The sequence below is a fragment of the Salvelinus alpinus genome, chromosome 3 (genome assembly GCF_045679555.1).
Source record: "Salvelinus alpinus chromosome 3, SLU_Salpinus.1, whole genome shotgun sequence".
In the NCBI taxonomy this organism is placed as follows: Eukaryota; Metazoa; Chordata; class Actinopteri; order Salmoniformes; family Salmonidae; genus Salvelinus; species Salvelinus alpinus.
The window spans coordinates 63,931,156-63,954,478 of record NC_092088.1 but is presented as its reverse complement, the minus strand read 5'-3'; the positions used below and the strand labels follow the sequence as shown (position 1 = coordinate 63,954,478).

At 42.7% G+C, this 23,323-nt stretch overlaps 1 protein-coding gene across 3 annotated transcripts in view; it reads right to left on the bottom strand.

Annotated features, from left to right (window-relative positions):
* Positions 1-23,323, bottom strand: part of LOC139571113 (KH domain-containing, RNA-binding, signal transduction-associated protein 2-like) — a 139,428-nt gene that overhangs the window by 92,534 nt on the left and 23,571 nt on the right. For all 3 annotated transcript variants that reach the window (XR_011674237.1, XR_011674238.1, XM_071393674.1), the window contains exon 2: positions 19,043-19,170. Coding sequence is in view for 1 of the 3 variants with exons in the window: in XM_071393674.1 (XP_071249775.1) it covers positions 19,043-19,170 (128 nt within the window). In the remaining 2 variants the exon portion in view is untranslated. The remainder of the gene's footprint in view (positions 1-19,042; positions 19,171-23,323) is intronic.

The following is a 23,323-nucleotide window of genomic DNA, read 5'->3' as shown; positions in this document are numbered from 1 at the left end:
AACAACAGCACCTTTTTTTTGACTGAGGTCTCCATTAGCCCAATAATTATCATTTGGTGCAAAATATAGAATGATAACTAGTATGACAGGCCCACTGGGCTAATAATAGACCAACCCATCTGGCATTTGCCCAAAATGCCAGATTGTCAATCCACCCAGGCTTTATTAGTGGAAAGTGCAGCATCAGCAAAGGTGTCAAACAAGCCTGTTATGCCTGACGCAGCTTGTCAAATGTTGCCTTTTTTCATCATCTTCAAGGAGTGCTGTCCATGGGCTTATAGATAGGCCTTCAGTAAATCAATCAAGGGTAGCTAACATGGTACTTTATTTCTCTCAACGACCTAGACTCACATCACTCGCAGAACAGAAAAGTGTTTAATTTGACTAAAGATTGACTGTCAAACACTGGCATAATTGTTTTCTCGCTGTTGTGTGGCATGGTTGTGGAAAGAAATAACATACCAAGTTAGCTACAGGCTTTGGGTGGGTCAAGCAGTCTATCTGACACCTTGGCCAATCATGTGGAAGGCCTGTGAAAACATTGGGTTTGATGTTGATGCAACGAAGGTCAATACAACACAAGCTAAATCTCTCTTTCCACAGCTATTGATTGCTTTCAAAACATTCACAGTCATCTGAGAAGTGATGAGATATGAACAATCTCAAACTATGACATCAAGGATAAAATGTTTAACGTGCTGCTGTACAGCAAGTAAGGGACTTCATATGCTGACTACGCAACTTTTCTGCAGTACAGTAATTGTTGTTAGACAACTCTTGTAGCTAATGATCAGTCCCCTTGGATTGCTCCATGCTTGCTTACTTTGCAGTGCGCCCCAGAGGGGCAGTAACTTTTTCTGCTTAGCCTTAGATAAAAATTAAGATGGTATTTTCAAGATTTATGCTACTATATGATGGTTGAGTATGTATTCTAACATTAACAAAATAATTAATGGGGAATCTTTTAACAATTCTTTCAACAGGACACAGCTGATGAGACATTGATAGATGGTACCCAGTCATCTGTGATGCCACTATTCCTGCCAAAGATAACATGTTCTAAAATCTCTCTCAATTTTCTTTAGTGGTGTCCTAAAGTATCATAATAATCTTTATAAACTCAAATACTACAAACTCGATCATGTTATCACTTGACCAATCAGGGCACAGATAACAGTATCGCAATAAGGTAATACAATTAGATTCCCATAATCTCTCACACAGAAAATATCTGACAATTTACTGTAACCAAAGGATTTACTGTAACCAATATGGGATTGAGATAATCACGATTCAATAAAACAATTTGGCAAAAAATACTGAAATATCCATTGATTGATAGATTCTCCCCTACAAACCCCCTACACACTCCTAAATCTCCAAGTGTAATATGGGTGTTTCCATAGAAACCCCATCTGCTGACATTACTAGTTAGTAATGTTGGTGAGCCCCATTCGTTTCTCAGCCCCTGTTTCAATCTACAGGAAAGGTCCTTGACTTATATATCTGCTGTATGGCATCCAAGGCCTCAGGAGCCTGTGTCAGCAGGGACTGTATCTTCCAGTGGTAGCTGGCGCAGTGTGGTAGTGGCATACCAAAAAGGTTGGGGATTCTTAGAAAAGATAGACAGCTGCAAAAAAAAGGTGGCCTTACACTAGCTGCTGCTAAAGAGTGATGTTACACAAATATACTGTATAGTGCTGAGTGGCTTGTCATTTTGGGGTTTTTGTTCAGATAACATTAGCAGGGAGGTAAAGACAGATAATTAATTCTGTATTATCTAATTCTAATTCAAGATTATTGGAATACTTAACTCTCAAAATTATTTCATTTCCCACTGTAACTCTATGGTGGCACATAATGATGAGTTTGGAGAAAGTCTGGAATTAAGTGTATCGCAGGCATTGCCTATCTGACCCCACCTTATTTCCTAGAGATGCCAAGGTACAGCTACAGTATAATATGGGTTATGAAGAGTATAAAAGCTTGAAGTTAAAGCTGTGTTTTTCACCTTTATTTCATAATATCAATGAAAGGACACAATTAGTCAAGATGTCTCAGTGGACACAGCTGTCCAGAAATATAGTACAGTACTGGGAGGGCTGGTCAGTTTGGCACATCTCAGATGGGGACCGAACAAAAACAGCCTGCACTACTTTATGCAAATGCCGAAATTAAAATCAACCTACTTTAATGAGGACATCAAAGTGGCGCCATGCAACTGGAGCTCCGCCTAAGTTACTGACTGCAGAACCAGAGAGAGCCTGCTCCAGTGCTCCAGAGCCCCCTCTATTATACACTTCCGAACACACAGGGCCACTTGGCTCCGGCTCTTAAATCAAATCAAAGTTTATTTGTCAAGTGCACCGAATACAACAGGTGTAGACTTTACAGTGAAATGCTTACTAACCAACAGTGCAATTTTTAAATAAAAAATAGGTATTACAGTGCCTTGCAAAAGTATTCATCCCCCCTGGCATTTTTCCTTTTTTGTTGCATTACAACCTGTAATTTAAATGTATTTTTATTTGGATTTCATGTAATGGATTGGTGAAGTGAAATGAAAAAAATTACTTGTTTCAAAAATTTCTAAAAAATAAAACCGTAAAAGTGGTGCGTGCATATGTATTCACTCCCTTTGCTATAAAGCCCCTAAATAAGATCTGGTGCAACCAATTACCTTCAGAAGTCACATAATTAGTTGAATAAAGTCCACCTGTGTGAAATCTAAGTGTCACATGATCTGTCACATAATCTCAGTATATATACACCTGTTCTGAAAGTCTGTAACACCACTAAGCAAGGGGCACCACCAAGCAAGCGGCACCATGAAGACCAAGGAACTCTCCAAACAGGTCAGGGACAAAGTTGTGTAGAAGTACAGATCAGGGTTGTGTTATAAAAAAATATCAGAAACTTTGAACATCCCACGGAGCACCATTAAATCCATTATAAAGAAATGGAAAGAATATGGCACCACAACAAACCTGCCAAGAGAGGGCCGCCCACCAACACTCACGGACCAGGCAAGGAGGGCATTAATCAGAGGCAACAAAGAGACCAAAGATAAAATAGGAAAAATGCCAAGGGGGTGAATACTTTCGCAAGCCACTGTAAGTTAACAATAGATTAGTAAGGAAATAAAATACAACAGTAAAAAGACAGTGAATAATAACAGTAGCGAGGCTATATACAGTAGTGATGCTATAACAGTAGCGAGGCTATATACAGACACCGGTTAGTTGGGCTAATTGAGGTAGTATCTACATGTAGGTATGGTTAAAGTGACTATGCATATACTGTATGATAAACAGAGAGTAGCAGTAACGTAAAAGAGGGGTTGGGGGGTGGTGGGTGGCGGGACACAAGAGATCTTAGAGATTTGAGATTTGTTTAAACACAGAGAGTTCCTGATGAAGACAAAATGAACTTCCTCACAGATGATCAACCTGAAAATGAGAAACATTGCATCTATACTAAGTCATGATTGTTTTACTGTAAGGTTTCACACCAAGCAAATCAACCCATTGTGTAAAAGGCAATTCAAACAGTATTTTGCATACATTGACCAAAAGGAAAATGCATCCTTTTTTAAAGTAACTTGGAAAAGGCCCCTTAACCATCTACTGTATACGCATTATGTTTCAATGGATCACCCATAATATTATTTAATAACAGTATTCACTGTCAAGCCTCTCCTTAAAGCTTTGAAGCACTACTCAAGCACTATCACAAGGATGGAAGCAAGAAGGCTCGTTATTACAGTAACCAGTAGCTGTTGAGAGTGTCAAAGGTTGACACTTGGGATGCAGCAGAAATTCACCTTAGCATGCATTTGTATGCGTGCCTGCCTGCCTGCCTGTGTGTGCGTGTTTGATGGTCACTTGGCTGTCTCTGGATCTAGCCCACGCCCTCTTCACCTCTACACCTGTCTCTGTCTCATGGCACCAATTATTTAGAAGAGAGCAGGACCCAAGCAGCAGCACTGAGCCAGGTCAGTTCTACAGAGTTACCTCTTCTCTGCAGGAGTCACCCTGTCAAAATAGCATACAGCTCTGCTAGTGAGCTGCCCCAACTGTCAACTCTACACAACTGATTGAACAGATTCCATCATTTATACCCTGCACGTTTTCAAGTTATTCAAACCCTAACCCACAAATTCTAATATTTCACCACTAGCTTTAATTGTCAATCATATCAATAGGCCTCTTTTCCTCCAGCAAGTGTTTTATTACTGCATGATATTCCCATTTTTTGACTGATAAATGTTTTCCCATATTAGAGAGATGAACTGTGTGGTAAGTGAATAGCTGGAGTTGTTCCAGTGCTTTGGATAGCAGAACAGTGTGTCTAATACAGATGAGCCAGATGATACCACTACTTTTATCCAGAGGCGTCCAGATAGTGTTACAATATTAAATGAGATACATAATGTAGTTTTGGCGTCAAAGAGCCAATGTTTTTGGAATATCATTTTTGGCTCCAGTTAGTCAGTATAATTTTGCATCAATCACCAGGTGCATACCCTTAGGGCAACAGATTGTACAATGACTTCTGGTGACTAAAATGGGTTGGTATGTGATTTTGTAAGACATACGTTGATAAATACAACTTGATAAAGGACACGTAGCAATGTATTCCTGCTTAATAGCCATGCAGACTTAATTTAACTTAGACAAAAGTCTTGCAAACAGTGCTGAATATTTCGAATGGATTTTCTTATTGCATTCTCAATACAGTTATCTTCAAGGCGTACAACCCACAATGCATCCTCTAAATCTCATTTCAGTCCGTCACAATCTTAGTAGCCAGCAGCTACAGTGCCTTCAGAAAGTATTTACATCTCTTGACTTTTTCCACATTTTGTTGTGTTACAAATTGGGATTCAAATGGATTTAATTGTACATTTTTTTCAACGATCTACACAAAAAGAAATCGAAAGTGGATGAAAAATGTAGACTTTTTTTAACACTAATATATCTTCATTATATAGGTGTTCAACCCACTGAGTCAATACATAGAATCACCCTTGGTTAAGTCTCTAAGAGCTTTGCACACCTGGATTGTACAATATTTGCCCATTATACGATTTTCAACTTTTCAAGTTTTGTCAAGTTGGTTTGTTCATCATTGCTAGACAGCCATTTTCAATTATTGCCATAGATTTTCAAGCCGATTTAAGTCAAAACTGTATCTAGGCCACTCAGGAACATTCAATGTCATCTTGGTAAGCAACTCCAGTGTATACTTGGCCTTGAGTTTTAGGTTAGTGTCCTGCTGAAAGTAGAATTTGTCTCCCAGTGTCTGTTGGAAAGCAGACTGAACAAGGTTTTCCTCTAAGATTTTGCCTGTGCTTACTGTAGGTCTATTCTGTTTATTTTATCCCCCCAAAAATGCCCTACTCCTTGCAGATGGCAAGCATACCGATAACATGATGCAGCCACCATCATGCTTGAAAAAATGAAGAGTGGTAAACAGTGATGTGTTGTATTGGATTTTGTAATCAGTACAAAAAGTTCATTTCTTTGCCATATTTTTTGCAGTATTACTTTAGTGCCTTATTGCAAACAGGGTGCATGTTTAGGAATATTTGTATTCTGTACAGACTTCCTTCTTTTCACTGTCATTTACGTTAGTACGGTGGAGTAACTACCATGTTGGTGATCCATCCTCAGTTTTCTCCTATCACAGCCATTAAACTCTGTAACTGTTTTAAAATCACCATTGGCCTCATCGTTAAATCCCTGAGCGGTTTTCTTCCTTTTTTCTTATCTACCAATAGGTGCCCTTCTTTGCGAGGCATTGGAAAGCTTCCCTAGTCTTTGTGGTTGAATCTGTGTTTGAAATTCACTGCTCTTACAGATAATTGTATTTGTGGGGTACAGAGATTTTATTTAAAAATAAAATAAAAAAAATTACCTTTATTTTACTAGGCAAGTCAGTTAAGAACAAATTCTTATTTTCAATGACGGCCTAGGAACAGTGGGTTAACTGCCTGTTCAGGGGCAGAACGACAGATTTGTACCTTGTCAGCTCGGGGATTTGAACTTGCAACGGTTACTAGTCCAACGCTCTAACCACTAGGTTACCCTGCCGCCCCAGGGATGTGGTAGTCATTCAAAAATTATGTTAACCACTATTATTGCACACAGAGTGAGTACATACAACTTATTATCTGACTTGTTAAGCACATTTTTACCCCTGAATGTATTTAGACATGCCATAACAAAGGGGTTGAATACTTATTGACTCAATACATTTCAGCTTTAAATTTTGTATTAATTTGTAAACATTTCTCAGAGCAAAATTCCACTTTGACATTGTGTGTAGATCAGTTGCAAAAAAATCTTAATTTAATCAATTTTAAATGCAGGCTGTAACACAACAAAATGTGGAAAAACTCAAGGGGTGTGAATACTTTCTAAAGACACAATACAGTAATAGTAGTTCCTAGAAGTTGGTTGAATTAGGGCCCCTTAGTCACAGGTCACAGGTGGCAGACAAAGAAAAGTATGAAAGGAAAGATTCACTCATGTGAACTGGTGTTTGGTCTAGTGTCCTTGAAATATATGGTCAAAATGTTTCATAGCATGAATGTATTTTCGCATCTGTGACTATTGAGCACCTCAAGCTTTCATTCTATATTGGAAGAGTAACATAAAGGCATGTATCAAGGTTGGCAAACTACTTAACTATAATAAGTACTATTTTCAACTGTAAAAAAAGTACTGCTTCAGCTTATTATCTGAAGAGAGTGCATTGACGTAGGCTAGAGCAGGGGTGTCAAACATTCGGCCCGGGGGGGGGAACGACCTTAATATAAATCAAATCAAATGTTATTGGTCACATACACATGGTTAGCAGATGTTAATGCGAGCGTAGTGAAATGCTTGTGCTTCTAGTTCCGACAATGCAGTAATAACTAACAAGTAATCTGACCATTTCCCCAACAGCTACCTAATACACACAAATCTAAAGGGGGTGAATGATAATATGTACATATAAATATATGGATGAGCGATGGCCGAGCGGCATATGCAAGGTGCAATAGATGGTATAAAATGCAGTATATACGTGTGTTATGAGTAATGTAAGATATGTAAACATTATTAAAGTAGCATTATTTAAAGTGGCATTGTTTAAAGTGACTTGTGATCCATTTATTAAAGTGGCCAGGGATTGGCTCTCAATGTAGACAGCAGCCTCACTGAGTTAGTGATTGCTGTTTAGCAGTCTGATGGACTTGAGATAGAAGCTGTTTCTCAATCTCTCGGTCCCAGCTTTGATGCACCTCTATTGACCTCGCCTTCTGGATGGTAGCTGTGTGAACAGGCAGTGGCTCGGGTGGTTGTTGTCCTTGATGATATTTTTGGCCTTCCCGTGACATCGGGTAAGGAAGGTGTCATGGAGGGCAGGTAGTTTGGCCCCGGTGATGCATTGTGCAGACCGCACCACTCTCTGGAGAGCCTTGCACACCACCCTCTGGAGAGCCGTGCAGTTGCCGTACCAGACTGTGATACAGCCCGACAGGATGCTCTAGATTGTGCATCTGCAAAGGTTTGTCAGAGTTTTGGGTGACAAGCCAAATTTCTTCAGCTTCCTGAGGTTGAAGAGTCGCTGTTGCGCCTTCTTCACCACACTGTCTGTGTGGGTGGTCCATTTCAGTTTGTCTGTGATGTGTACGCAGAGGAACTTAAAACTTTCCACCTTCTCCACTGCTGTCCCTTCAATGTGGATAGGGGGTGCTCCCTCTGCTGTTTCCTGAAGTCCACGATCATCTCTTTGTTTTGTTGACGTTGTGTGAGAGGTTGTTTTTGTGACACCACACTCCGAGGGCCCTCACCTCCGCCCTGTAGGCTGTCTTGTCGTTGTTTGTAATCAGCCTTGCGAGGCTTAACACAGCAGCCTTGCGAGGGTTAACACGTTTAAATGTTTTACTCACATCGGCAATGGAGAAGGAGAGTGGGGGGGTCGCAGTCCTTGCTAGAGGGCCGCGACCGTGGCAGTGTATTGTCCTCAAAGCGGGCAAAGAAGGTGTTTAGTTTGTCTGGAAGGGTGACGTTGGTGTCCGTGACGTGGCTGGTTTTCTTTTTGTGGTCCGTGATTTCCTGTAGACCCTGCCACATACGTCTCGTGTCTGAGCCGTTGAATTGTGAATCCACTTTGTCCCTGTACCGGCATTTTGCTTGTTTGATTGCCTTGCGGAGGGAATAACTACACTGTTTATATTCAGCCATATTCCCAGACCTCTTTCTATGGTTAAATGCGGTGGTTCGCGCTTTCAGTTTTGCACGAATGCCACCATCCATCCACGGTTTCTGATTAGGGTAGGTTTTAATAGTCACAGTGGGTACAACATCTCCAATGCAATTCTTTATATACTTACTCCCCGAATCAGCGTATAGGTCGATGTTGTTCTCTGAGGCTGACCGGAACATATCCCAGTCCGCGTGATCAAAACAATCTTGAAGCGTGTGTTCTGTTTGGTCAGACCAGCGTTGAATGGTTCTAGTCACTGGTACATCCTGTTTGAGTTTCTGCCTATAAGACGGTAGGAGCAAGATGGCGTCTTGGTCGGATTTTCCGAAGGGAGGGCGGGGGAGGGATTTGTATGCATCGCGGAAGTTAGAGTAGCAGTGATCGAGTGCATTAATCAATATGCTGATAGAATTTAGGTAGCCTTGTTCTCAAATGTGCTTTGTTAAAATCCCCAGCTACAATAAATGCAGCCTCAGAATATATGGTTTCCAGTTTACATTGAGTCCAGTGAAGTTCCTTGAGGGCCGTCTTGGTGTCTGCTTGAGGAGGAATGTACACAGCTGTGACTATACAGTGCCTTGCAAAAGTATTCATCCTCCCTGGCGTTTATCCTATTTTGTTGCATTACAACCTGTAATTTAAATTTATTTTTATTTGGATTTCATGTAATGAACATACACAAAATAGTCAAAATTGGTGAAGTGAAAAAAAGAACTTGTTAAAAAAATAATAATAGTAATATTTTTTTTTAAATGGTGCGTGCATATGTATTCACCCCCTTTGCTATGAAGCCCCTAAATAAAATATGGTGCCACCAATTACCTTCAGAAGTCACATAATTAGTTAAATAAAGTCCACCTGTGTGCAATCTAAGTGTCACATGATCTGTCACATAATCTCAGTATATATACACCTGTTCTGAATGTCTGCAACACCACTAAACAAGGGGCACCACCAAGCAAGCGGCACCATGAAGACCAAGGAGCTCTCCAAACAGGTCAGGGACAAAGTTGTGTAGAAGTACAGATCAGGGTTGGGTTATTAAAAATATCAGAAACTTTGAACATCCCACGGAGCACCATTAAATCCATTATAAAAAAATGGAAAGAATATGGCACCACAACAAACCTGCCAAGAGAGGGCCGCCCACCAAAACTCACGGACCAGGCAAGGAGGGCATTAATCAGAGAGGCAACAAAGAGACCAAAGATAACACTGAAGGAGCTGCAAAGCTTCACAGCGGAGATTGGAGTATCTACACTCCACAGAGCTGGGCTTTACGGAAGAGTGGCCAGAAAATGCCATTGCTTTAAGAAAAAAATAAGCAAACACGTTTCGTGTTCACCAAAAGGCATGTGGGAGACTCCCCAAACATATGGAAGAAGGTACTCTGGTCAGATGGCCATCAAGAAAAACGCTATGTCTGGCGCAAACTTAAGTGTAGGGGGCAGTATTTTCATTTTTGGCTAAAAAACGTACCCATTTGAAACTGCCTATTTCTCAGCCCCCGAAACTAGAATATGCATATAATTGTCAGATTAGGATAGAAAACACTCTAAAGTTTCCAAAACTGTCAAAATTTTGTCTGTGAGTTTAACAGAACTGATATTGCAGGCTAAAACCTGAGGAAAATCCAATCAGGAAGTGCCTCTGTTTTTGAAACCTCTCTGTTCTTATGCATCCCTATTACCCATTTAAAGGGATATCAAGCAGATTCCTTTTTCTATGGCTTCCCTAAGGTGTCAACAGCCTTTAGACATAGTTTCAGGCTTTTATTTTGAAAAATTAGCGAGAGCGATCACATTGCGTAAGTGGATAGGTGGGGGCTCTCAGAGTGAGTTGTGCGCAACAGAGAAAGGCGGCCATTGTTACTCCCGGTCCTATTGAAAAACCAACACTCCCGGTTGATATATTATCGAATAGATATTTGAAAAACAACATGAGGATTGATTATGAAAAACGTTTGACATGTTTCTGTGGACATAATGGATATTATCTGGAATTTTTGTCTGCGTTGTCGTGAACGCTTTTTCCTGTGGATTTCTCAGCATAACGCGCGAAACGAACGGAGGTATTTGGATATAAAAATATCTTTATGGAACAAAAGGAACATTTGTTGTCTAACTGGGAGTCTCGTGAGTGAAAACATCCGAAGATCATCAAAGGTAAACGATTAATTTGATTGCTTTTCAGATTTTCGTGACCAAGTTACCTGATGCTAAGTGTACTTAATGTTTTGTCGAGCGATCGATAAACTTACACAAACGCTTGTATTGCTTTCGCTGTAAAGCATAATTTCAAAATCTGTGCATGGCGAACCTCCAGTCCCGTGGAATAACTGACTTGAAAGTTTTAACACTTATCTCAAAGCTATGGACTTTTCTACAATCTCTGACAAGCGGAGGACAGCACTGCTCTGTCACTGCCTCGGTACAGAGGGACAGAGGATTTTCAGAGCGCTTGGATCGGCTCCTACATTCACATCTGCAGTCAGCCTCCTACGGAACCACTTCGTTGGGAAAGAGTGAGTGATCCTCCGACGCTACCGGTTATGGAAAAGACACCAATGCCTGGGTGAGTCCATTCAAAGCTGCGTGGCTAGATCATCAGGGATCAGCTGATAGAGGGGACATTATGTGAAAAGACAAGAGAGACACTGCTTTTGGAATCGGATAATTTACAACTTGATGGAGCTATTAAAATAGCACTCCACGTTGAAGCAGCTTTGGAATGCTCTACTATGTTAACAGACAGCTCTGCAGGATACACTTGGCCCCCAGCCATTCTCACACAGCAGCTTCAGCCCGAGCATGCGCACTACAACGACCACACGCTGCGCACGCCCTCCCACGTCGATAGCTGCATGGACACAGACACCAGCATGCCTGTGCAGCAGGCACACAGACAAACAAACCGAAGTAGCAGTGGCAACTGTGGGGCTAGCTCTCACAATTCAAGGGCTTCAAACTGCCCAGCCCGTGGGAGAATATGCAAGAACTGTTCAAAATACAATCACTTTGCTAAAGTGTGTCGTTCTGCCCCAGCTGCTAGTTCCACCCAGAACAGGCCCTTATTTTCATCTTGCTCTCAACATGAACACACTGAAATCCGAACCGTCTCCACTAACCATGTGTCCTTCAAGACATGCACTGTGCAGCTGGGCCCTCCACTGCCATGTGTGGGTATGGGAGATCCAAGATAGACATTGCAGGCACCCTCCAGGTCCCAGGGCACTACAGCGCCAAGCACGTGCCATCATTCACATTTCACGTTGCAAAGCGGGGTGCCAACCTCCTGATCCTCGACCTCTTCTTAAGCTTGGGGTTCACACTGAGAGATGACAGTGGGTCAGCTATCCACCAAGTTACTGGATTTCAAACTTGGTCATCACAACCAAAACGTCAGGTGGAATCCGGACCTGTGTGGATCTCAGTGCTGTGTACAAGACTGTTGTCCCGGATAACTACCCCTTGCCTACAGCTGAGGAGCTGACCGCACAATTTCATGGCTCCACGGTCTTCACGAAGCTCGACCTGCGTCAGGGTTATCTTTAGGTGCCCCTCCACCCAACCAGCAGAGACCTCACAGCCTTTGTCACACATGCTGGTGTGTTCAGATATACACGCATGGCTTTAGGACTTAGCTCCGCCCCCAGCTGCTTCCAGAAGGTGATGAGCACCATCCTCACTGGAATACCCAGGGTGGCAGTCTATCTGGATGACATTATGGTCCACAGACCTGACCTCCACATCCATGACCATTGACTCCAAAGAGTATTCAGTGCTCTACTGCGGAACAACCTGACCCTGAACGGTGGAAAGTGCACCTTTTGCAGCTTCAGCCGTCGAGTTTGTGAGTTTCCGCCTGTCGGCCAAATGCATTGCCCCACTCATGTCGAACATTGAAGCCATCCTCCGCATCCCGGAACTGACCTCAGCCTCTCAGGTGGCCTCATTCTTGGGCATGACAGCCTACTACCTCCGGTTTCTGACCCACTACTCTCAGACCACAGCGCCCCTGTGCCAGCTCCACAAGAAGGACGAGCCTGGACGGCAGCCTGCTCAGACTCAATAAAGAGCCAGCGCAAGTTTTGGCTCACTTTAACCACGTCTGCCCCACCATTGTCACCTGTGACGCCTCAGCTGGAGCACTAGGAGCTGTCCTCTCATAGCTGCAGAATAGCATTGAGAGGCCCGTCGCCTTCGCCTTCGCCTCAAGGGCCCTGAGCACCACTGAACAATGGTACTCTGTGGGCGAACGAGAAGCACTAGCCTGTGTCTGGACGTGTGAAAGGTGGCACCTCTACCTATACGGCCAGCTGTTCACGCTCCGAACTAACCACCAGTCCCTCAAAACACTACTGTCAGCATCAGGAACTGGAGGATAGCTCTGCAAAAAAAACATGCTCACTCTACCAGCACAAAGAGCTCGGTCAAATGCTCTACACTCCCCTTCAGTCAGCCGTCTCACTGGAGGAGCAGAAGTAAGCATCGGAACAGGATACCACACTGTCTACCCTGCGCACCTACATACGCACTGGATGGCCAGCATGTGTGCCGGAAGAGCTGGCGACTTTCGCCAGGGTGAAGCACAAACTTTCTTGCTGGGAAGAAGTCTGTGTCTCTCGAGGGTTTTGCACTGTGGTCCCGAGTGGCCTGCGTGCACATGTTCTATCAATGGCGCACGAGGGTCACTTGGGCATAGGTCAAGCAGCGACGTCGAGACCTTGTGTGGTGGCCAGGCATCGACCATGACATTGAAGCCCTGGATAGTGCTGCATGCCTCCTCAGTGGGAAAACAGGAAAGTCCACCCCACCCCCCCTGCAGCCTCTCACGTGGCCGTCCTGCCCCTGGGAGCACATCCAGCTAGACATCTGTGGCGAGATCCATGGCCATGCAGTCCCTCACCATCAGCACTTCCTGGTGGTGGCACATGACCTCCACTCTAAGTGGCCAGAAGTGGTTCCTGTCGGAACTGTCACAACACAGGCCATCGTGGACATCCTAGACAGCCTGTTCACAAGGTGGGGCTTACGCCTCACCCTCACCACGGACAACAGGCCCCAGCTGACCTCGAGTTCTCCTCCTATCTCAGCAACAAGGGAATCAAACACATCCGCACGGCCTACTACAACCCACAAGCTAACCGAAGGGTGGAACGCTTCAACCAAATGCTGAAGAACGGCATCAGAGCGCACCTGGTCCAGGGATGCACGTTCCAAACTGCTTTGAACCAAACGCTAATGCACTACAGAGCAAGAAAACACACAACAAACACAGGTCTCCCCAGCATCTCTCATGCTAGGTCGTGAGATGGAACTGCCACTGGACAGACTCATAACACAGACAGTAGCGGAACCTATTTGCTATTTATGGCCTGTAGGCCTCATTGACCTGAGCTCATACAACTCGTTTTTGGAGTAAAAAAAAGCATAATGTATGGATTATTTTGACTATAACAAATACTCAGATGAAACAACATATTGTGCTATTTATCACAGACTACTTTGTGTCAAAGTTTAACAAGGACTCTCTCCTCCTCACCAGTGTCATGATCAAAGATATGATCAAGAGCCTCACATACAGTATATCGTTTGGTCATTGTGCTGCCACAGAATGAATTGTGAGCAAGGCCTCAAAAAAGCTTTATATACCAGAGCTGCGAGAAAAGTTCTAAAAATTATTGAAACAATGTTGCGATTGTTTGTGAGAATGCCAACAGCTGTGGTTTCATGGGGGACAGATTCTATTGGGGTTCCCGTGGGGGTTGCCATGGAAGCCAAGAAGGGGAGTGAGGTGTGTGTGTGTGTGTGTGTGTGTGTGTGTGTGTGTGTGTGTGTGTGTGTGTGTGTGTGTGTGTGTGTGTGTGTGTGCACTCAAACACACATGCATATGGGGATCTGGGAGAGGAAGTGTGTCCATCTGATGAATGGGCATGTGCCTGAACTCAATTTTATACACTAATTGTAGTCTCACCTATTTTTTTCAAATGACCGGCCATTTTTGACCGGGAACACCACAGGTGTACAAAAGTTAAATAAAACACCCAAAATGTAATGAAAATCATCAAAATGTATTTTGTGTGTTCAGATGCCCTGGGTGGACAAAGTCATGGAACCTTATGACAATCAGATTTAATGAACTACATTTTTCAGAGAGAGAACTTGTAAATCGGTCCAATTCGACCTGAACACAGCAGGAGGATTAAAACGACTGAAACCAATTCAAAATTGTGTGGAAAATTTTAATTGACCTACATTCATACCATTTTTTGACTGTGTCCAGCTCGTTAATAATCAACTAAATGAAAGCTAGACAGTCAGGGAGCATAGAACATTCCCCAAAACGATGGATAGAGGACAATGTTTTGCACATTTTGACAGCGAAGAAATATAATCAATTGAGACAGTGTGGCCCTCCGGACCTCGTTGAAGACCGAATGCACCCCCCTGGGAAAAATTTGTTTGACACCCCGGGGATGGAGTATTGATATTGTGCAGCATGTACAGTTGCCATGGTACAAATCTATGAATTTCACAAAAGAAGATGGCCTAATTTCAACACATTCCAGTGAGCTGAGCTACAGATGAAAAGTAGGGCAGGATTGGAAAGTTTGGTTAAACACAGTGGTGCAATATAACTACACTGATATCTCTTTGTCAGAAACTCACAGGGGCACAAAATAACTAAATAAATCTAAAATCAAAATCCTAACTTACTTTCTGATGGCAATCACAGTTTTCAGGGTTTTACTTTAATTCTATGTTTCTATAGACCATAGCATGAATAAGACATTATTCTACCCAGAGGCCTCCCCAATAATAATAATAAATATAGGGGAGAATGGGGTAAGATTTTTTATTTTTCACTCCATCAAGAGAAATATAGTACTCTTGCAAACAAAGATATCTACATATATTTCAGAATGAATGTAAACATTACAGTTTTGAAAACATAACTTGGGATTATGTCCTGCCTGTTTGGCCCTGTCCGGGGGTATCATCGGACGGGGCCACAGTGTCTCCCGACCCCACCTGTCTCAGCCTCCAGTATTTATGCTGCAATAGTTTATGTGTCAGGTGGCTAGGGTCAGTCTGTTATGTCTGGAGTATTTATCCTGTCTTATCTGGTGTTCTGTGTGAATTTAAGTATGCTCTCTCTAATTCTCTCTCTTTTTTTCTTTCTTTTTTTCTTTCTTTCTTTCTTTCTTTCTTTCTTTCTTTCTTTCTATCTATCTTTCTTTCTTTCTTTCTTTCTTTCTTTTTTCTCTCTCTCGGAGGAGGAGCTGAGCCCTAGGACCATGCATCAGGACTACCTGGCCTGATGTATCCTTGCTGTCCCCAGTCCACCTGGTCGTGCTGCTGCTTCAGTTTTAACTGTTCTGCCTGCGGCTATGGAACCCTGACCTGTTCACCGGACGTGCTATTTGCTGTTTTCAACTCTCTGGAGACAGCAGGAGTGGTAGAGATAATTTGAATGATCGGCTATGAAAAGCCAACTGACATTTACTCCTGAGGTGCTGACCTGTTGCACCCTCTAGAACCACTGTGATTTATTATTATTTGACCCTGCTGGTCATCTATGAACATTTGAACATCTTGGCCATGTTCTGTTATAATCTCCACCCGGCACAGCCAGAAGAGGACTGGCCACCCCTCATAGCCTGGTTCCTCTCTAGGTTTCTTCCTAGGTTCTGGCCTTTCTAGGGAGTTTTTCCTAGCCACCGTGCTTCTACACCTGCATTGCTTGCTGTTTGGGGTTTTAGGCTGGGTTTCTATACAGCACTTTGTGTAAGAAGGGCTTAATAAATACATTTGATTGATTGATTAATGTATGTAGTGTCCAAACGCTACTGAAGGAGACTTACCCAAACGTGCAATTTGTGCACTGTTACGCACACCAACTGAATCTAACACTTCAGCAACTTTGTGCTGGTAGAGTGAGCATGCTAAAAATGTTTTTTTTGCAGACCTATCCTCCTTTTCCATCTTTTTCACGGGCTCACCCAAAAGACTCTCCGCTCTCGCGGAATCAACGAACAGACGGGTCCCCAGGCCACCGGGTACATGATGTAACTTCAAAAGCAGAACCGTCAATGCTGTGTGGGAGGACCGTGGGGCACTGGCCCAGTGCATGGAGGACATCCACACGCAGCCTGGATGGGATGTGATCACCATTAGCGAGGCTTATGGCCTGTCCATGAAACTCAAGGATCCCACATTTCTGCAACTGCTAGAGTTCTTTTCCTTGGTCATGCCAGAGGTGGATGTTTTGTACAACATAATGCAGAAACGAACCATTGATGCAGCAGGAATCGCCGGCGCAATCAACAACTTCAAGGTGAACATTCAAAACATTTGCGAGCAAACTGATGCACTTGCCAAAGGACATGTTGTTGCCACTGAACCAAGGCGGAGAAAACTTAACACTGCACCCGTGATGGAGGCACGCGACACAATCGCTGCTCATGTGCAAGAAAGGTTTTCTGAAAGTGACCACTTAATTGCAGCAACGTTGGTGGACAGCTCATTTTTCCCCCAGTATGTACATTCCTTTCCGACTGCAGAACTCCAGTGTGCTTCCAAGCTATGGCCTGTGGGCAACCAGGAGAAGATGAAAATGGAGCTGTCCACTCTCTACCGGCATCCTGAGCTGCACACTGGAAAGACAGCACTTTCTTTATTGAAATCCATCTACGAGAACAACCTGCAGGAGGCCATGTCTGAGATGGTCTCTCTTCAACCACAAAGTTTAGAGAGAAACTTTTCTACCCTTAAAAGGATAAAAGCCTTCACACGTAACTCCATGGGCCAGAAAAGGTTAAATGCATTGGCCATGCTGTCAATCCAGCATGACTTCATCCAGAGAATGCCAGACTTTGATGACAAAGTAATTGAGAAGTTTGCCCACAAAAAGGACCATCGTGCCAACTTCCTGTTCAAGTGAGCACAGCACAACAAGGGTGAGTCCAAAAGTATGTCTAGTATGCTGCTGCATAAGTGATGTAATATGCCAGGGAGACATGTATACTGTAGCTAAGAAAGTAATATTAAGTGTATGTTGTGTAGTAAGCAGTTAGTAGCCTATGGGGCGACAGGTAACCTAGTGGCTAGAGCGTTGGCCTTGTAACCAAAAGGTTGTAAGATCGAATCCCAGAGCTGACAAAGTAAAAATCTGTCATTCTGCCCCTGAACAAGGCAGTTAACCCACTGTTCCTAGGCCATCATTGAAAATAAGAATTTGTTCTTAACTGACTTGCCTAGTTAAATAAAGGTAAAAAAAAAAAAATGTGTCTCACCCTAATAATTTGGTATATTTTCCCCTCTTAATTTTGCCTACTGTTCTGACTTAGTGGTGCGCATTTGATGTAATCATCAAATATTGTAACAGCTTTCATTGCCTGCTTATGTTCCCCTGTTAATTTAGCCTACTGTTCGGACTTGGTGTACAGGGAGAATACTGTAAGAACGGCCCATGTTCTGAATTATGTCGATGTCCATTTTAAAAGTGCTGAACGAATAGGCATATAGCCTACTGTTCTGAATTGGTAGTGCACATGTAGCCTATAGCCTGTTTTAGAGAAATGTAATTATTGTATATTGTAAGAGCTTTCATTGTCTGCTTATGTGACCCCGTTATTTATCTTTCGGTTCGGACTTGGTGTACAGGGAGAAAACTGTAAGAACGGCCCATGTTCCACTCTGGGGACAGCTTTATGTAGACCCTAAACGTTTGTGGGCACCATTTGTCAGTTATAGTGCAATTAATGTGTTGTTTAGAGTTGTGTAGTGGCTTCGTTGGCATGCATCTAAAAAAACTTTTTTTGCCCCACCAAGATTGACACACAATTAATTGAACACAATTAATTAATTTGACTTGGTGAAAATCTGTTTTTTGGACCTAACTTGCTTACCACTTTTTCCTTCACAAACTCCATGAAATGATGACCTCTTCCTAAATATTTTGTCAAATTATACATTTTGTGTATGGTTTCCTTGAAACATGGGTGGCTTAATTTACCCCTTTGGCTCAAATTACCCCACTCTCCCCTACAGCTGAATACACAATAAATGCATGTCAATGGATTAAAACTATAATGCGCATACATCCATTCTCAACATTATCTATAAAGAGAAGCACTTTCAGCAGCACACTGATAATGACTGTGGGTGAGCATACAATAAGCGACAAACAAATATGATGATGACTAATTAATTATTAGCCCTAGCTAGCCTTAACATGTCTCCCAGTCTCCCAGTCAATTAGCTCTATTTTTCTGCATCAGATAGTGGGGAGGGAAGCAGGCAGGAACCACCCTGATCCCATATGAGTTAGATGCAATCATATGCTCCCCTCGCCATGCCTAACACCCACCATCTGGGGCTAGACAAGGTTGATCAAACCCTGGAGCTTTCCCCACACTGTCCCACTCCCCCGAACAGAGGGCTGCAATGTGATCATCAACACACACACACACACACACACACATGCATACACACACTGGCCAGTCATTCTCACAGTACAGTCAGATGTATTGACCACAACATGGGGTGAAGAGGTCCGCACTCTTGGCATCAGTAATTATTTACTCTTAGCCCCCAAGATGGCCAATATGGTCCCAACTCCAACTGTGTCTTCATCCACTGTCAAGACTCTACAGTATGTTGTATAGAGTTTCTAACAAATGAGCATTTAGTTTTTTTTTTAAGACATTCTTTATTTGTTTGTGGTTTTAATTGAATAATAAAAAGAGATCAAACATAACGGTGTTGGGTTGTCTTACCTTTGGGTACTGTTGAACTGGGATGAGTACTCTTTCCAAGAGCTTGATGTTTTTGTTACTGATGACATCGAGGTATTTCTTCACGTCACCATCTTTTCTCAACTCATCCCCCTCATACTTTGTGATTTCTGTAGGAAAAGGTATTTGAGAATAAACGATTAGGTATACAAACAGAACGGTTAAACAACCTTCCCCAACATCCTTATCATTGACAGAGAAGACCTGGGTTCAAATGGTAGCCTATTTGTTTTCTTTATTGGACGCCCATAGTGTCTCTTTGGTTCTCCTTGGTTCTCCTTGCTTCCACTGTGCCATCAAATGCAGCTTATTTATTTGTAATATAATGTGAACCGAGATCTGTGACAGCGTAATCAGGATAATTCAGTCCCTAAGCATACCTTCCGACTGGTCATCATAATCAAAGTTCTTTCTAGTGTCTAAATGGTGAGAGGAGTAGTTGACATGAGCTGTCAGGTCAAGCATAAATAACCTGTTTGAGTGAGACAGTCATGAGTTGGGAACCCACTGCACCGAACAGTGATTTCTTGCTTGATAAATTTTATAGCACTTGAGAGAGTTGAGTAAAAGGCGTAGAGCCACGAAACAGGAGATGGAAATGAAGCTGTCACCTGTCCTCTCTGGGGATACCACTCTGTCACTGGCAAATTAATGCTCAGCAGAAATATGAATTATCAACCCGCGCCCTGCGACACTCTTGTAGAACAATACTAGGGAGACCTGGGCAAGGGAAAGATAGGAAGACAGGCAGCAGGGGGTGGGGTGATCTCTCACTAGGACAGCCACCCCCTCCTCTTGTCCTCAGCAGTTCTGATCTAGAGCAATGTAGCTCCATCTATTTCTACACTTCTATGACAAACAAAAGGTGTGAGGAAAACGGGGGTAAAGTGCATCCTGTTGCCAGAGCTTCCTAGCAGGAGGCTTTTGGTTGAGGGTGGGGGATGGCATGGTTGTGTAATGTGCTACTGCATTTGTCTCAGTTGCAGATGAACCTGAAAGGCTTTGTTCCTTCTAAAACTCCAGAAATTCTACAGCAGAATGATGCTTCTATTCTACATTCCATTCAGGCCTTAAGCCTCTGTGTAGGATGATAGTTATAATACCAAGGCAAAAATGAATAGTGAAAGCAAAGTAAAGCAACTCAAACTAAGCCTATAGCATACAGCTTGTAAGGGTAAAACAATGCTCATGAGAGGAATTCTGGACATACTGGAGCACGTACTGTATAACCTGAGCAGGGTTGAATTCACCGGTTTCCAGGCTTTGCCTCTTCTCTGCTTTTCCCCTGAAAACCGAAAGCTTCTGGTTTCTCTGGCCCCGCTAAGGGTGCGTACAGTATGACTCTTTGGGCTGGATCCAATCAATGCCTCTGTCATACTATGCAGTATAACTTTTTACAAACTACCTGTGTCCACAGAACACACACAAAGTAGAAGCACCTGTGAGGGGAATCTACTGTACCGAGTTGTGTAGCCAAAATGTAATTTTGTTTAACCATTGGGGACAACACACCATAAATGCTGCAAATCGCGTTTGATTGAAATGCGCTGCTTGTGGCCCTAACTGTTAGTGTGTGTAATGATATTTTGGGGAGAACTGTACATTGTGTCTCCACAAAGAAAGCCAAGCTTACAAAGTCTGGAATGTTGGCTCCGGTTCAGGCTATGCAGTTCCCTGTGTGAAGAAGGAACCACATGACATTTCAAGAGTCTGGCTGTAGAGTAATCAACTCATTATGGTCTGATTTATGTTTTCAGCTACTGTAGTTGGGTTTCCTTGATGTCTTTCCTGCATATTAAACATCTTGGCTTCATGATTCCTCAATTTTTCGTCAGTCCTTTATCCTTTACAGTCATCAATGCCCTCTGAAAAACACTGATGTTGCTTTATGTCAAGGTACTAGGACCTACATTCAGATCTAATGTCGGTAATACTTAGGTTTCAGTCGAATGGATTTATCAGACATCGCTGATCGTGCGTTTCCCAGACTGACAGGAAAGTCCCAGTAATGTGGTTGATTCAGATAGGATGATTCAGATTGAACTACATGGCTCTTTCAAACATGACAGAATCCGTTTGATTGTATCACATGTGCTAGGGAGATTCTTCGGATTGGAACACACTGCCAGTGCTGTCTTGTTCCCACAAACTCACTCGTTTCAACAGTCTCACGTAAAGGAGCTAAACTGAGCTCCTAATGAGACATTTCCAGTGTGTGCCGCTTTGAAAACGACATGATGTTGTGAATTTGATTCAGCAAAGCTAGTGTCTGGTTATAGGAGTGTTGAGGCTGTAGCAAACACCACAATTTTAAACTGCCTTTATGTACCAAACTGAAAAGGGTTTAGAGAGCTTTCCTACTTTGGAGTGAAACTTATCCATATAATTATTTCTAAACACTGTGACAATTTTATTGTGCCAGGGATTCACATAAGATCATTTTAGCAAAAATGAAATTATGCTGAGGTACAGAGAAAAACACTTTTAATCACCTCCTCTCCACGTACACACACTTACAGAGGCCAAGCTGAGAAGCGTTGAACATGGAGAATTGTGATCTCCTCGTCCTGCTCACCAACCTTTCTGACTCTGAAAGGAGCAACCCACTGCTAAGTGAAATCAGAATTCTTACTCATACTCTCCAACACCTGCTGACACCAGCCACTATGTACCCTTTAATCCCTAACATCTGCTGATTCCATATGCTCTGGCTGGCTTGGTGACACCTGCCTTCTCCAGGGGATGTAGTAAAGTAGGCAGGTGACCTCAGGCCGCAGGCAGGCAGGTCTCACACAGATATCTAACTTTTTAAATATTTAAAAGAGCCAGCTGAGATGCTACGAGCAAGAAGGCCCTTTGTGAATACAGAATTTGGAAAGGATTGACTAGTTATTCTCTTGAAAAAAATACTGATTTGAACTGCCTATGAGCCGCAGATTTTAAAAACCATTGAATATGAGCCATTAAATTTAACAACAATAAACACAAGGACATCCATCCTTTTGTCATATTGGTTCTATAGAAAACAATGTTACCAATAACCATTGAAATACTGATAGTTATTTAATATATTGTTCAAACCTAACATGGATACGTTCTGAATGTACAGTAATGGCCTTCTATTTTTAAAGCACAATGTGGAGGCAGCAAACTGTTACTGTCACTAATAAGCCTTGCACTGTTATATCTGTAAAAACCAAGGTAATAAGTAGCATCTACATAGCATGGCTCTTGCAACGCCAGGCCAGTGGGTTTGAGTCCCGGGCCCACCAATACGTGAAAAATGTATGCATGCTTGACTGTAAGTCACTTTGGATAAAAGCGTCTGTTAAATTGCCTACATTATTACATGTCAAATGTGAAAATGTCTCTGGGTTGACAGCAGCGTTTCTTTCTTTCTGGTCCTGACGAGAAGAAACAAAACTGTTGGGGGAGGTTCTCTTCTGCACTGTTCAACCAATCCAGTAAATGATGTGGAGGAGGGGATAAGATCAAGCGTTGCTTTGCTCTGTTAAGTCCAAAAGCGGAAGCCGCGTCACAGGCTCTTTCCGGAAGCCGCGTCACAGGCTCTTTCCATTTCCCTTGAAAATCGGATGCATCCGGTTGTTAACATCCCTGCTGAGGGTAGTGCTTTAGAAACAAGTACTTAAAACCTCTTCGGGCTAGGGGGCGGTGTTTTCACATCCGGATGAAAAGCGTGCCCAAAGTAAACTGCCTGCTACTCAGTTCCAGAAGCTAGGATATTGCATATAATTGGTAGATTTGGATAGAAAACACTAAAGTTTCTAAAACTGTTAAAATTATGTCTGTGAGTATAGCACAACTTATTTGGCAGGCGAAACCCGAGGACAAACCATCCAGGATTTTTGTTGTTGTTCAGGTGACTGTGTTTTCAATTGATTTTCTATGTGAATCTAGATTTCTGAGGCATCTGGTTGCAGTTCCCATGGCTTCCACTAGATGTCAACAGTCTTTAGAAATTGGTTGATGTTTTTCCTTTGAGATTTGAAGAAGTAGCCCTTTCCTTTCTGGGTGTATAGCCAAGTGGACTGGTTTTGTTTGGGGCGCGTGACCTTGTGCTTGCTCCACTTTCATTTTATCCGCTATTGAACACAGTTTATCCCGTCTTAAATTGTATCGATTATTTAAGTTTTAAAATACCTAAAGTTGGATTAGGAAAGTTGTTTGAAATGTTTGGACAAAGTTTACAGGTAACTTATTAGATAATCTGTAGTCATGTTGGGCGAGTTGTAAATGGACATT